Below are 16351 nucleotides of genomic sequence, written 5' to 3' on the forward strand. Positions count from 1 at the left end.
CTGTGATCCCCAATGTGTTTGCAAATGTAGTCTCTTTAGAATTTTTCTGGTATAATCCTTAGATATTAATTCCCTCCCATCTGGTAATTTCCACTTACCTTCTTCTAATGTACCTCCTATCTTTTTGTATTCTTCAATCTCTTTTTGGAAGGGACAAGGGGGATATCCCTGAGTCCCGCTTTCCCCGAATTCTGGGGTACTTACTGTTAGTAGTGCTGCACTTTTCACTTCCTTATCTGCTAAATTGTTTTCTCTGATCTGAAATTGTATTCCTGTTTGATGTCCCTTCACATGCACAACCGCGATTGCTTCTGGCTCTCGGACAGCCTCTAGGATTTGTTTTATTATTTCTCCATGGACCAGTCCCCATCCCCGATTATTTATTAGTCCTCTTTCTTCCCAAATTTTTCCAAAAGTGTGAACCACCCCAAAGGCATATTTTGAATCTGTAAATATCGTTCCTCTCTTTCCTTTTAATCTTTTTAATGCCCATAAAACTGCATACAATTCACATGCCTGAGTTGACCAACTTACATTTAAGAGTCTTGATTTAATTACTGCTCTTGTTTTCCCATCTATGTTTGCATATCTCGATGAAACTTCTCTACTTTTACACAGACACTACATTCTCTCCCAGGCCAAAACATCCTATTTCTGACCTCTACCCTGCCAGATCTTTTCCTGGGCCATTTTACTTTACTAAAACATACATCTCTTCTTAACTTAAACAGGTTAAAGAAAAGGAAAAACCAAAGCACAGGCTTTTGAGAAGGGAAAATTCACACACCAACAGCTCCTGTAAAAACTTTAGCTCTACAACTTGCTTTGCACCTGCCACACATCACATCCAGACAGTTCTGGATTTAAGATTAAATTCTTTCAGGATGGTGGGAGGAAGTAGACACAGAGCGGAATGCTCTTTTCTACATCCTTTTCACACATATCAAAAACAACTGCAACTTCATTGGTTTAGGAATAGCTACACATGTGAAACACTCCTAAGAACATCTTAATTCAGCTTTTGTTAATGAACAAAGTTAATTCAACTAGACTATATTAGAAATCCAAGTGTCCCACTGGCTCTGACAGTCCTGGGGAGTACAGGGACACTAGTGTCACTACCAGCATTGCACACACAGCTCCAGAGGGCTGGGAAGAGCTGCTGGAGCTGGGACCCTGCACTCACACAGCACCTGGGAATGAGGTTTCATCCCCACACTTGGCCACAGTGGAGCAGCACCATCGGTTTTCATTTTAAATACCAGGACATTTCCGAGCACCATCCGTGAGGACGCCCCTCTCCTCAAAAGGGGCTGAGTTTTTCTGAGAGGAGCAAAATAAAACAGTAACACCCTTTCCAGCTGCTCTGCTCACAACCTTAAATCACTTCAGCGCTGTCCCTGAGCATAAAGCACCAACACACATTCCTGGGAAGGGCCAGGTCTCTCTCTCTTTTCTTTCAGGCATTTCTCTTTACGCGTGCCGGGGAGCAGGATTGATTCACAGAGAACAGTACACATGAGAAGCGCGAACTCCACATCATCTCCCCAGATTGCCTCAACCACTCTCCCAAGCACTCAAAATTCCAACATGGAACAAAGGAATCTTTCTCTTCCCCCTTTCTTCCACCTCCTCACCACACTCTTCAATGTTCCGTTAAATACTTTCCCGGTAAATTACAAACACAATCAGAAACTCATGCTTTTCAAACTCATTTCATACATTCAGCAAACTTTCACGGCTTTTTCTGTATTACTCTCATTTTCTAGCAGAATTCACAAGAAAACAGAAGCTTACGATTTGCATTTCCCAGATATTTCTCTACCCTTGTTCTCTCTATCACACACTGTATCCGAGGGCCAGTCTCTGTCCTGTTACAGTCTAAACACCGCTCCTCCCCCACCAGTGCTCCCAGCAGCACGGCCCCGGCAGCAGCACGGGCAGCAGCACAGGGCCAGGGCATCCCGCAACCCCACAGGGACCAGCGGCCAGGCCGCTCCTGCTCGGACGCTGAGTCCCCGGGGCCTTTCAGCCCCCCCCAGCCCCCACAGGCCACGCTCCCAGACCCGCACCTCCGCGCTCCGTCTGGTTGCTTAACACACAGACACCACTCGCCCCCCCCGCCGCTGTCGATACGCGCTCCCGATCGCCTTCACTGCCCGCCCGCACTCACTCTGGAAGTGGAAGACACAGGGGACCCGCAGCTGCTCCCTCCGTTCCCTAAATCTTTATGCAATAATGGATTATTTTTTCTTTAGACTTACTTTTTCTTATCGGGACTCCCCTCCCAGTGTTCTGTCATCCAACCCAGTGGGCTGTCCCTTGTTATTTCGGGCAACTTACCTTTTTTTTTTTTTTTTTTTTTTTTTCAGTTTCTCCGGGGTTTTTCTCTGGGGTTTACTCTTTTTCTGTCCCATTTCTTTTACAAATAAAAAAATCCCAAGCTACCTTAGTATATCTTCTTACCGTGTTTCACGCTGGGACCTTCCGAATCTGAGAAGTATTGAACTGCAGTTTAAACTTTATTTATTTCAATTTTTCCAATCTACTCACCTCACACAGAGAACCGTTCCGTGGAGCTTTTCGAAAGGAGACGAGCTCTCTTTTCCTGGGCTTGAACTAGCCCCCGATCGAGAGGTTTACCAGTTTTCCAAATCCTAGGAAACGTACCTCCCTCCCGATCCCCCTGTGACCGACCCCCAAAACACCCTTAGTTTTAGGCTTGACACACGAGAAAGAGTTTTTACACGTAACGTTCGCTTCCCCCTCAACCGACCACGTCCCTCGCGGGATGGTGGAACTGCGATTTCGGGGTCCACAATCACTTCGTGATAAATCACGTCTCACCCATGCGCTCAGTCACACCTCACTCAACCACGCAATACTTTAAGTTCCTTTTCCTGCGTGGATTCTTCGTGCACGTCGAGTTTTATGAGTGGAAAGTTGCCGCAGTTATCCGAGAGCTCTGGGCCCTTTTCCCCCTTTTCGTTTGTGGCTTCTGGTTTTAGTTCGGGTTCCTGAATGGTGCTAGGGAGTTCCCCGCTCCCGCCAGGTCGCTGAAATCAGCGAGGCGCCTCCTGGACAGAAAGCAGGTCCCCCCCGAACCCCAAATCAGGATCACGTCGGGGTCACCAAATTGTTATAGATAATAACCAAATCAAGTAGAATTAAATAGCAAAACAGCAATTTTTATTTTTGCGACCGAAAATACCGTCCTGGGAAGCCACAAGCGAAAACATGACAGTGCCGAGCCCGGGGTCAGCACTGGGTGGACACACACGCTGATCTGATCTCTACCGCATCAGATCCCCCTGTGTTCACACCCTGCCATCGCAGAGAGTCCAGCTTTATACAGTTTTTCCTGGCCTGAGGCGAGAATTTCCTTTGTTTCTGCTGCAGATTCTCATATTTAGATTAAATCTTTTTTCTGGTGCTGCCCTGGACAAAGGTCTTTCCTGATGAAGACTGTGTCTGCTCTGTATTGATGTGTAATTTTCCTTGGGAGTGCTTATGGGAACCAGCGGAGGTGATCGGCTGTCTGATATGTGGTACTTGACAGGTCCTTTTCCTTCCGTTGTGGAGATCGCCGGGCTAGGTCTGTTGATATGCTAATTACGGCCATTGTTTATGGCCCCGGGTGCTTGGTGTTTTAAGAGGTTCTTTTTACTTTATTTTATTTCATACAATCCTTTTATATAAACACGAATTATAACATATATCACAATCCCCATCTCAATGGATTTCTAAATCCTCTCTCAATTGGAGATAGCTCCCAGTGAAAAGTCAAACAAGAACAAGTTTGGCTCGAGTATAGTCCTCCCAAAAATTCCCTATCTATTCTACTGTCCTCTTGCCTCACAGCAGTCCAGTCCCCCTCTGTATTCAAAAACTCTCCTGGCTGAAGCTGAAACCACCAAGAAAGAGCCTGCCAGCTTGGACTCGAGCTTCAACAGCCACTTCTATCAGCAAACTACAACAGAGCAGCCAACAACAGAGCCAGAGTAACAACACAGGCAACACAGAGTAGAATTACCAGAATCTGAATTAACAGAATTTGTTGCAATTATAACTTTTGTCACCAGATGGCAATCTTACTCTAAAATACACAATGACCAGCAGTGACAGGGACCAGTTAAGCCTGAACACAAAGTGTTGCACACAACCAAATCCCAAAGTCAAAATTACTGTGGGGAAGGGTATCTCTCTACCAAGGGACAAAGTATTCACTTCTTTTCAACACAACACACTGCATGCAGCAATTTAAAATGGTCATCCCAAATCGCTTCGCCCTTCTCCAGCCATTTTAGTTGGCCGAAAATGAAAACCCAAATCCAGGTTCTGCTCTCATGTCATATCTAAGGTACTTCTCACCAATCACATGCACAGCCACTCACACAGACAGGACACAGTCAAAATAACAACAATTAAAATAGCAGCAATAAACAAGGATGTGTCCAGTTAACCCCAGAACTGCTACCAAGACTCCCACGCACAACAAACCCTTTCACAGGCCACTACACCCTCCTGATGCTTGCAATCAAAACCGCAAAGGCTTGTGCTGAACACAGAACATCTTTTGCAACTTATCAGCTGCCTTTTAGCCACATGTGTGTCCTATAGGCTACCCCACATAATTTTAAACATACAGTTTTGTCTGCAGTCCAGCAACAGGTCTTGTCCATCCCTGCAATGAGCAACTGGGAAGCGGAGTCCCTCCAGGAAGGTCCCGGTGGTGCCAGAGAAATTCACAGTCCAGGCTACTTTTGCAGCTGTTGGGGGCTGGGGGAGTTTTTTACTCTTTCCCTCAGTGGAGAAATTTTTTCCCATTAGCATGTTAAAGGTAACCTGGCAACTTCCTTGGCCTTTGATTACTCAAGACAAAATAAAGGGTGGGGATGAATGGCTGGGAGTTGCCTTGTCCGTGCAAGGGGACGATCACTCTCGCTCGCCAGCCCGAATGCGGAGGGGAGAAGTCCTTCTTTCTCCGTGGTGGGACCAGACCCTGCACTTCGACACTGCTAAAGCTTTCTGCTTCTGAGAACAGCTCTGAGAACCGGGATGTATATGGTGAGCGGAGTTCTTTCCTCACCCTTCTCCCACCTGGGATGGCAGCTGCAGCCTCGCTCCCCTGCTCCTGCAGCAGCCGCGACTGAGAGGCTGCCCTGCCCTGCTCCATTGGGACTGTGCGGAGGAGGAGGGCATCTGTGACTGGAAAAAGGGACTGAGACTGAGTTTCGTTCTATTCTGTCACTGATCTGTTCATAGCTGATGTTGTTCTTGTTTGTCTTGTAGATATATCAGTAAAGAACTGTTATTCCTAAACCCACACCTTTGCCTGAAAAGTCCTTAATTTCCAAATTACAGTAAACTAGGAAGGAGGGGATTTTCACTCTCCATTTTTGGCAAAAGGTTGTTTTTTTCCCTGGCAACACTGTCTTCTAAACCAAGACAGCAGCCAAACAGAGTTTTTCATGGCTGACTTGCCAATTGATGCAGAAACAAAGACTCTCCAACTAGTTGAAGTTAGAAAGTGATATATTTATTTCAACACTGGTCACACCCGGGAGAAATCTCTCACAGGACAGGGATGTGCAAATGACAAAGTGCTCTTGCTTTTATAAATCACAGAAGTCTTAAATATTGATATAACTACCCAATACACCTACACATATGCATTCTCTTACCATGCCTACCCTCGCTTCTTGTAAAAATTAGCTCAAAGTTCTTTTATGCTTGCGCAGGTCATTCCTTCAAATGGGTCGGTGGGTGTTTGAAATGGGTCAGTGGTCTCCTAATGATGAAGTCAGGGAGTCTTCCTCACCTTCAACTTTTCACCTTTGTCTTGTTGCTAGGTTCTTGGCCCCCTTGGCCATAGTTAAAGCTCCCAGTCTGGTTCTGGCTGGTTTTGGGGTCCAGGTGCAGTTATGGTTTCTTCACTTTAAAAATATCCCAACCACCTGTCTTGACACAACAAAGCCAAGCAATTGTCTCTTTTGGTTTATTGTTTTAGCTCTGCTGGCTCAGCTACTTCCTACAATGCTTCTACTCTGGTCATAATATGTATTGTTTCTATCCCTCAACAAAGCTCTTAAACCTTTGATTTTTGCTTCACCATGGCATGGTCCAGTCTCACCCTGGGACACTGGGCCACCAAAATTCTGCCCTGGGAGGGACTTTTCTGTTTCCTCACCTCCAGGCTGAACCTTCCAAACTGCACTTTGGGGAGGTTTCCTTCTCTTCCTACTCCCAAGGAAAGCTCTGTCTCCTGCTGTTCACAGAGAAGGGCTGATAGGAAATGTGGTCAGAGGCTGTTTGGGATACAGTGACAATGAAATTATTGAGTTTTTAAATATTCTATGAAAGAAGGACTGGCATCAAAAAACTTCTACACTGGAATTATGGAGCGCAGACTTCAACCTATTCAGGATGCAGATTTGGTGAGCACCAAAGCAGGTACTGATTTTTTTAAGAGAAACAGCCCTTAAAAACAAAGGATTCCAGGAAAGATGTACACACCCCAAGAAAGAAATCTTGACAACACAGGAGTAGCATGTCGCAATGTGCCAAAAAGTGAGCTATCAAGGAAAATGTTTTTCCTGGCAGGGCATGGAGTTTTTCCCAGGAACTCATGGGAAATAAGTGGCTGCATCACCTTTGGACAGAGGGGCAGGAAACTCAGGAAATGTTTAAGGATGTAGTTAGGTCACGCAGAAAGTAAATTAGAGAGGTGAAAGCTCAATTAGGACTTAACCTGGCCACTTCTGTGAAGGATTACAAAAATTATGTTATCAATACATTAATGGCAAAAGGAGGGACAAGGAGAACATCCATTGTTTATTGGTGGGAATATAGTTACAAAGGATGAGGAAAAGGCTGAGCTACTAAACCCCTTTTGTGCCTCAGTTTTCAACAATCAGCCAGGTTGTTCTCAGGATAAGTTTTCTCCTGAGCTGGTAGATGGGGACAGGGAGCAGAACAGACCCCCTGTAATCCAGGAGGAAGCAGCTGGGCACCTGCTGAGCCACTCAGATGCTCACTGGTGTCTCTGGGATCAGATGGGATCCATCCTAGGGGATGAGAAAGCTGAAATCCCCAAGCTGCTCTCCATCATTTCCCATCAGTCCTGGTTCACCAGGGAGGTCGCAGAGGACTGGAGGTGCCAATGTGAGCCCATCCCCAAGAATGGCTGGAAGGAGGATCTGGGGAACTCCAGGTCTGTCAGCCTGACCTGGGTGCCCAGCAAGGGGGTGGAACAGATGACCTTGAGTGCCATCACAGTGCACCTACAGGATGGCTGAGGGGTCAGAGTCAGCCAGCGTGGATTTCAGTATCTGCATTGATGATCCGAATGATGACATTGAGTGCACCATCAGAAAATGTGCAGATGACACCAAGCTGGGTGTGAGTGTGGATCTGCTGGAGGGTAGGAGGGCTCCGCAGAGGGACCTGGACAAATCCAACAAGGTGAGATTTAACAAAACCAAGTGCCAGGTCCTGCACTTTGGCGACAACAACCCCTGCAGCGCTACAGGCTGGGACAGTGTGACTGGACAGCGGGCAGGCAGAAAGGGACCTGGGGGTTCTGATGGACAGCAGGCTGGACATGAGCCAGCAGTGTGCCCAGGTGGCCAAGAAGGCCAGTGGCATCTGGCCCGGACCAGGAATGGTGTGGTCAGCAGGACCAGGGCAGTGATCCTGTACTTAGCACTGGTTGGACAGTAGCTCGAGTGCTGTGTCCAGTTCTGGGTCCCCAATTTTGGAAGGACATGGAGGGGCAGGAGCATGTTCAGAGAAGGGCAGCAATGCTGGTGAGGGGTCTAGAAGAGAATTACAGCAATTTCACGAGTATAAGGTGCACCCTTTTGACTAAAATTTTGGTCTAAACCTGGAAGTGTGCCTTATAACCTGGAGCGCATTATATACGGACAAAGTTTGGAAATTTGCCAACCCAGAAGTGCGAGCCCGCACCAGCCCCAAGCAAAGCCAAGCCTGCCCGCTCCTGGCGGCAGTGCCGAGCCGGGGCCACCCGGCCCTGGAGGCGGGGCAGCGCTGGGCTGGGGTGAGCCCGGTGGTAGCACTGGCCAAGGCAAGCCCAGCGGCAGCAGGGCAGCAGCACCAGGCTGAGGTGAGCCCGGTGGTGGCGGGGCAGCCCTGAGCCCAGCCTGCTCGGCCCTGGCGGCATCGCCGAGTTGGGCCGCTCGGCCCCAAGCCGAGCCAGTAAATCCCGCGATCGCGTGATTCCGTTACTAATTCCTTACTTTGTTGTGCGTGGATCCTCGCTGCAAAAAAATAAGTGCGCCTTATACACCAGTGCCTTATATATGGACAAAGTTTGGAAATTTGCTGACACCCGGAAGTGCGCCTTATACTCGTGAAATCACTGTACATTGAGGAAGGGCTGAGGCAGCTAGGGATGTTTATCCAGGAGAAGAGGAGGCTCAGGGAGACCTAATCACTCTCTACAACTCCCTGACAGGAGGGTTGTTCTGGTTTAAAGGGACAGTATTGCCAGGAAAAGGAAAAGGTGAGAGGTTTTTTTCAAAAAAAACAATGGATAGTGAAAATCCCCTCCCTCCCAGTTTACTATAATTTGGAAATTCAGGAACTCTCAGGCAAAAGGTATGGGTTTGGAATAACAGTTTTTTACTGATATATCTACAAGACAAACAAAACCAGCATCAGCTATGAGAAAAAAGAAAAAAAAGAAAAAAAGTGACAGAACAGAACAAAACTCAGTCTCAGTCCCTTTTTCCAGTCACAGATGCCCCTCCTCGTCCACACAGTCCCGATAGAGCAGGGCAGGGCAGCCTCTCAGTCGTGGCTGCTGCAGGAGCAGGGGAGCAAGGCGGCAGCGGCCGCCCCAGGTGGGAGAAAAGGGTGCAGAAAAGGACTCCGCTCACTGTGGGCATCCTGGTTCTCAGCGCTGTCCTCAGAAGCAGGAAGCTTTAGCAGTTGGAGTCCAGGGCCTGGTCCCACCACGGAGAAAAAACAACCTCTCTCCCCGAGTTTGGCAGGCCAGCTGCCAGTGTCCCCCCCACCCGCGGAAGGACAAAGCAGCTTTCCACCTTTGGTAATCGAGCCATCGGGACACCCAGCCATTCCTTTGTCTTGAGCACTTAATGGCTAACTGGCCAGTTTAACATAATAATGGGAAAAATTTATAAAAACTTCACCAGCCCACAACAAGGGTGCAGCCAGGTGGGGGTCAGGCTCTTTCCCCAGAAAACAGTGACAGGAGAAGAGGACACAGCCTGAAGCTGCACCTGAGGATGTTTATGCTGGACATTAGGAAATATTCTTCACAGAAGGGGTGATTGGACATTGGAATGGGCTGCCCAGGGAGGTGGGTGAGTCACCATCCCTGGAAGTGTTTCAGGAAAGACTGGATGTGGCACTGAGTGCCATGGTCTGGGTGACAAGGTGGTGTTGGGTCACAGGTTGAACTTGATGCTCTCAAAGGTCTTTTCCAGCCTGGGTGATTCTGTGATGATTGTGCCACTGCAGGGTCCTGGGGAAGCAAGGTCCCATTGTGACATTGTGGGGCTAAAGGGAATCAAGGTCAATTGATGACTCTGGGTCCTCGTGGAACCACAGGAGTCACAGTGACACAGTGGATTTTGTTAAAGGGGCCATTGTTACACTGCTGGGACTCGTGGAACTAAGGGAACAATTTTGACACCTAGGTGCCCCCTAGAACTAAGGGGCCACTGTGATATTGCAGGGCCTCGTGTACTTAGATGTTGCAATTATGTCAAGATGGACACAAATGGTACCATCACAAGACTCTTATTAAAAACCTTTTGTGCCTTCTCTCAGTGGACTTCTCTCAGGCAGCTCTGCACAGTACTGACTCCTTTCCTCACAGGCTGCTCAAGACAGCACTGACTCCTTCCCTCCTTCTCTCTGCAAATTTCCTTCTTCCTTCTCCATGACTGGCTAACCCCAACCTGTGCCTTTCCTGGCCGCCTGACCGTGTCTAACCCTCACAGAGCATCTTACCTTGTGTGTCCCTTGCACAACTGCATGTCCCTTACCTCCTCACAGCACAGCCAGCAGATTTCAACTCCAACTCACTCTCGACCAGCTGTCCCACTCTTTTATAACACCCATCCTCATTGGACACTCAGCAGAGCAAACTGCCCATACCCCGACTGACCACACCCACTGACCACACACACTTACCACCCCCTCATTGACCACACCGACTGACCACATACCACTGACCACCCCAATGAAAACATCCACTGATTGTACCCACTAACCACACTGACTGACCACATACCACTGACCACCCCCAGTTACCACACCAACTGGGCCCCTCCACTGACCTCACCCACTGACCACACCCACTGACCACCCAACTGACCACACTCACTCACCATACCCACTCACCACACCTCTGTGACCTTCCAGCTGACCATCCCCATTGCCCACACCCATTGCCCACACCCACCACACACCACTAACCACCTCCACTGACCACACCCAATGACCACATCCAATGACCACACACCACTTACAACAGCCACTGACCAAAACTCACCAACAATCCAATAATCCCATCAATTGACCACCACCCCTACTGACCACAACCACTGACCACCCAACTTACCACATCCGCTTACCACCCCTCACAGACCTCCCAAGTGACCACAGCCACTGATCACATCCCACTGCCCACACCCACTGTCCACACCCACTGCCCAGGCACCAATGCCCACACCCCACTGACCACATCCACTGACAACCCAACTGACCACATTGCCACTGGTCAAAGCAACTGACCACAGACTACTGACCATCCCCCTGATGGAGCCAAGGGGCCATTGTGAAAGTGTGCAATGGCCATGATGGAGTCAAGGACACCACTGGTACCGAAACCCGCAGGACAGAAACTGTTGAACACAGTTTTGAATATTTGAAGGCAAGTATTCTTTATTACAGCATGGTGGTCACCTGGGCAATCCTTCCTCCATTTGAGTGCACTGAGCACTGAATGAACAGAGTTTTTATCAGACTCACTGATTATGTGATTTGTTAGCTACCCTCACTTCCTTTGACTTTATTTGACAACCCTTGTCAAAAATCCTTATTTGGTTCTTTGTGTTAAACATCCAGTGTCCTTTTTAGCAGGCTGTTCTTCGATCTCCACCTTTGAGTAAGGGCAATATTATTGTTTTGCATTACTTCTGTTTTGTCAGCCTTGCAGAGCTGAGCTGGCATCATGCTTGCATTTTGTGTGACTTCTGTTCGTCTCATATACATCCTTTATCCATTTCTCCAAGGCTGTGCTGTTCTGTTCTACTGTCCTTGGTAAGAGTAAATGTTGTTCTGTTCTCCTGTCCCTGTCACTCGTCCTGCATGAGGTGTGTCTGCAACCCCCTCCAACCTTGGGTTGGAGTGGGCAAGTGTTCCTGAGGGAACAGGGATGGGAGAGCTGGGCTGGACTGACTCGAGGGATGTTCCATTCCATGTCACACAATGATCAGCAATAAACTGAGAGAAGGAGAGGATACAAGGGACTTAGTAGATTGATTTATTTTTTAAGATATTTTTCTTTCCAACAAGCACCTACACACAAAGAATTCTCTCCTGCTACAACGTGGTCAAACATTTTCCACTGCCAGGAGTTTTCCTATAGATTTGCTTTACTTTTGTTTGTGGCCTTTGCTTTTTGTATTTGGTTGGTTTGTGGGGTTTTTGTGTTACGGTGGGAGGGTTTGTTTGCTTTGGATTAGTTTGGGTTTTTTTTGGTTGGGGTTGTGTTTTTATTTTTTCATTATTTTTCCCTTTTGAAATACCTTTCTTTTAATGCAGAAATCTCTCCTGCCTTTTCTTCTATGTGACTTGGTTGGGATCTGATGGCAAGACAAATTTACCCAACTCAGTCATCTTGCCCAATTACATTTTGTAGTCACCATTAACTGAGTTCGGTCACATATTCCCTGTTACAATTTGGCAGCATCCACAAAGGAATTGAAAGTGCATTTAATGCCATTGTAGAGATCATAGACATGTTCCACAGTTGTGATCAAGGGCTGGTCACTGAGGGATGTCACCAGGGAGTGGCTGCCAAGAGGACTCTGTGCCATGGATGACATTTGACCCTGATTGTTCAGCCAAATTCCCACCCACCCCATGTTCCACTCCTGCAGCCCAGCTCTCTCCAGTCTGGCTCTGAGGAGAGCACAGCAGACCATGTCCCAGGCCTGGCTAAAGTCTGGGCACACAACATCCCCTTCTTTTCCCTCCCACGGGGGTTCTGCCATCCCTGCCTTGTGCTGCCAGTGCCTGGAATGGCTGCAGGAGGATTTGCCACCTGCCCTTCCCTGCTGAGCCTGAGCAGTGTGTGACTCTGCCAGTGCCCCTCCCTGCCCTGTTTGCAGACTGGTTCCATGTCTGCCCTTCCCAAGTGCCCAGGACCCTCTGGGATGGCTCTGGCCTTTCCAAGGGGTTTGAGAGAGGTCTCACAGTGACACTGCCCAGCCTTGTCAACATCCCTGACACCAAAGGCCTTTTCCACATCCCTCAGTTCCAGGTCAGTGCCCAGAACACAGCACAAGCCCTGTCCAGGTGCTCAGGGGTGATTCAGAAAGGAAGGCAGCTGTGATTTCTCACCACAGACCCAGCACTCCAATGGTCTCTCTGTGCAGTCCATTGCTACCCTGAACATTATGTTCCTGGAGCCTCCCTGCCCTGGATGTTTCTCTCTATGCAGTCCTAACGCACAGCCCAGTAATGATTCAGGTGGTTTCCCAGAGTGAAGTGCCCTCAAGGCCCTGTTTGTGCCACCAGAACTGTGCCACCCCAGAGTGCTGATGATGGTGTTTGTGCTCACTCGGGTTCATCTCCCCACACACACACAATGCACTGCTGAAATCTCCTCAGCACAGAGCAAACACAGACTGCTGGCCTGGTCACTTGGTGTCCCTCCATGCAGGGACAAACACCCTCCTGCAGCTGGGGGAGAGGCCAGTGCTGGCTATGGTGGTTGCAGGGGCTGGTGTGGGACAATTGCCCTGGGGCACCTTCCCAGGCTGTGCCCAGAACAGAGACACAGCCCAGGCCGGGCTCTGCTGCTCCCTCAGGTCCATGCCAGGAGCTCTGACTGTGCCAGGACACTGCTGTGTGCCCCCTGCACACTGCCCCTCTGCCCCAGGGACTGGGCTTTGCTTTGCCAGGCCATTCCTGGAGCACATTGCTGACAGCAGCTCTGGAGGAGAGCAAAGCCTTCCTGCCCTGCCCTCAGGAGATGCCTTTGCTGATGGAGCTGCTGTGCTGGAGCCCAGCTGTGTCCCAGCAGTGCCCATGGCCTGTCCCTGCCTGTGGGCACAGCACGGACACACAGCAGGACAGTGACCAAGCTGCCAGAGCACTGCGGCCCTGCAGCCACAGAAGGGCTGGGAAGGAGAGGGTGGAGTTGGGAAGAGCAGATGTGGGAAGAGCCAGGGCCATTGTCCCTGGCTGTGCTGCTGTGCTGGGAGTCTCTTCCCTCCACCTCTGCTCACAGGCACTGCCCTGCAGAGACAGAGAAGGGCTGAGGAAGGATCTTGAACACACAGCTCAGGCACTTGCTTCTATTTAAATGAACAGGGAACAGAGCTCTTGCAAGTCTTCGAGTTTCAAAACAAAGGTAGATATTAATGTAGAAATGCAAAGAGTAATGCTGCAGTATTTTGTCAAATACACAGCAACAGTAGAAGAAATTACCAAAGAGAAAATGGACAACTCGGGGAAAAAAATTTAGATTGTGACGAGCTACATCTGTAGTAGAAAACAGAGTTTAATATTTCTGAAAATATAAAGCCATCAATTTTCTCAGGCCATCATTGAGCTCATGGTTTCTCAGGCTGTAAATGAGGGGGTTCAGGACTGGAGGCAACACCGAATACAGAACTGACAGGGCCAGGTCCAGGGATGGGGAGGAGACTGAGGGGGGCTTCAGGTAGGAAAACACTGCAGTGCTGAGAAACAGAGAAACCACAGCCAGGTGAGGGAGGCAGGTGGAAAAGGCTTTGTGCCATCCCTGCTCAGAGAGGATCCTCAGCACAGCCCTGAAGATCTGCACATAAGAGAAAACAATGAACACAAAACAGCCAAAAGCTAAACAGGCACTAACTGCAATGAGTCCAAGTTCCCTGAGGTAGGATTTGGAGCAGGAGAGCTTGAGGATCTGAGGGATTTCACAGAAGAACGGGCCCAGGGCATTCCCCTGGCACAGGGGCAGGGAAAATGTATTGGCTGTGTGCAGCAGAGCATTGAGAAAGGCACTGGCCCAGGCAGCTGCTGCCATGTGGGCACAAGCTCTGCTGCCCAGGAGGGTCCTGTAGTGCAGGGGTTTGCAGATGGACACGTAGCGGTCATAGCACATGATAGTCAGGAGAGAAATCTCTGATGAGATGAAGAACATAAAGAAAAAGAACTGGATGACACATCCTGAGTAGGAGATGGTCCTGGTGTCCCAGAGGGAACTGTGCATGGCTTTGGGGACAGTGGCGCAGATGCAGCCCAGGCCTCGTGGGGCAGGGCCAGCACCTGTGGAAGGCATTGGAAACAGGCAAGTGGCTGAGAGAGGAGGCTGCTCTGTGCCCTTGGTGGCATGCACAGAAGCAGGGAGGGGGCCCAGGACATTTGTCACCGCCAGCCTCTGTCCCCAGCCCTTGCCAGCCCTGGCTGCTCAGCGCAGGTTTGGCCTGGGCTGAGTTTGGCTGTGGCCCAGCTCCATCCTCCTGTGGGGCTCAGGGCCTGTTCCCAGCCATGGCCAGCCCTGCCCAGCCTCTCTACTGGCCCAGAGCCCAGCAGAGCCCGGGGCAGGGCTGCCAGTGTAGGCCCACAGGTGCCAGGGGCTGTGCAGGAGCTGTCAGAGGCTGCCCAGCCAGGAGGCCATGGGGCACAGAGCCCCAGGGCTGCTGAGGGCATCATGGCTGCACCTCCAGCTTCAGAGGAGATGTGACAGAGGGGAGCAGAGACAAATAATTCCTGCTGGATTCTTTGTTGCGTTTGTTCATATAGTAGACCTGCATCCATAGATCGAGGAGGTGTTTATGTCAGATAACACCGCTAGAGTGATGAGAAAAATATTATTTTGTTGAAATTGATATTTTATGTACAATACACAATGAGAAAAAAAAGACACATATGATCAGACGAGTAGTCAAACCTGTTCATATACTTTCCTCAAGGCTTCCTGGAGATTAAATGTGACCATCAGAGGACAAGTCCAGCCAGTGCTCTGTTCTGGAAGCTTTGTCTGGGAGAACCCTTGGGTGTTTTTCAGATGGAGTATCAATTTTGACCATGGGCACCTGGAAAGATGGATGGTTCTTTTCCATAAGACAGAAACCACAGGGCTCCAGGGGCCCCAGATCTCTAGGGGTAGCTCTCAAAATTTCAAGATCAGCTGGACCTTTCAGGTGGCTCCTCGTAAGCAAAACCAGCCAGATCTTTTCCATGTCCCTTTGGTTCCATGAGGGCCCACAATGTCACAATGGTCTCCATGATTCCATGTGGCCTTGCAATGCCACAATGGTCTCCATGGATCCATGGTGCCCTGCAGGATCACAACAGCCCTTTGGCTGCACAAGGCCCTGTAATGCAGCAATGGCTTCTTGGTTCCACAAAGCCCTGCTGCTTCATACTGGGCCCTTGGGACCATGGGGCCCAACAGTGCAACAATGATGTCCTTGGTTCCACGGGGTCCCCACAGTGTCACAAGGGCCCCTTGGTTGTGCAGTGTCACCATAGTCTCCACAGGAAGGAAACCAGTGTTTCAGTGGCTGATGAACTGCAACCACCAGAGGCCGGTGCCAGAGGCAGACCTGTCTGTCCTAGCAGGTTTGTCTGGGAGCAACCCTTGGATATTTGGAATTTTGAATGTGGAATCCCAATTTCAGTTCTTTTTGCTTGGAGGAGAAGGCCAGTTGTTTTCCATAGAAAGGAAAGCACGCAGCCTCAGTGTTTGGAAGGCAGGTGAGAATCAGCCCTCATAATGCCAAGGCCAGCCAGACCAGTCTGTAATGGCAGCTCTTGTCTAGGAGCAACCTTTGGATCTAGAAGTTTTAGAGGTGGAATCCCAATTTCAGCCATGGGCACATGGACAAGAAATATGATTCATTTCCACAAGAGGGAAAGCACTGAGCCCCAGTGTTTTAGTGCAGAGTAGAAGTGACCATCAGAGGTCAAGGCCAGTAAGACCTGTCAGTCCTAGTAGCTTTTGTCTGGGAGAAACCCTTGCAGATAGAAATTTTGGAGAAAAAGTTCCAGTTTTGGCCATGGGTGCCCCTACAGGAGGGATGGTTATTTGGTTATTTTCCATAGGAAGGAAAGCACTGAGCCCCAGTGTTTGAAGGCA

General features: G+C 49.3%; 1 protein-coding gene across 1 annotated transcript; it reads right to left on the bottom strand.

Annotated features, from left to right (window-relative positions):
• Window positions 1-13783: 13783 nt before the first annotated feature.
• On the bottom strand, window positions 13784-14488 carry LOC116998649 (olfactory receptor 14J1-like). The gene has a single exon (XM_033064644.2). The coding sequence runs from the start codon at window positions 14477-14479 to the stop codon at window positions 13784-13786; it is 696 nt and encodes a 231-aa protein (XP_032920535.2). The 5' UTR covers window positions 14480-14488.
• Between the last annotated feature and the right edge of the window lie 1863 nt (window positions 14489-16351).

This window comes from Catharus ustulatus, chromosome 7 (genome assembly GCF_009819885.2).
Source record: "Catharus ustulatus isolate bCatUst1 chromosome 7, bCatUst1.pri.v2, whole genome shotgun sequence".
Taxonomy (NCBI): domain Eukaryota; kingdom Metazoa; phylum Chordata; class Aves; order Passeriformes; family Turdidae; genus Catharus; species Catharus ustulatus.

Coding starts and splice junctions, on each gene's coding strand:
- LOC116998649 (XM_033064644.2), bottom strand. CDS start 14,479: ATGCACAGTTCCCTCTGGGACACCAGGACCATCTCCTACTCAGGATGT.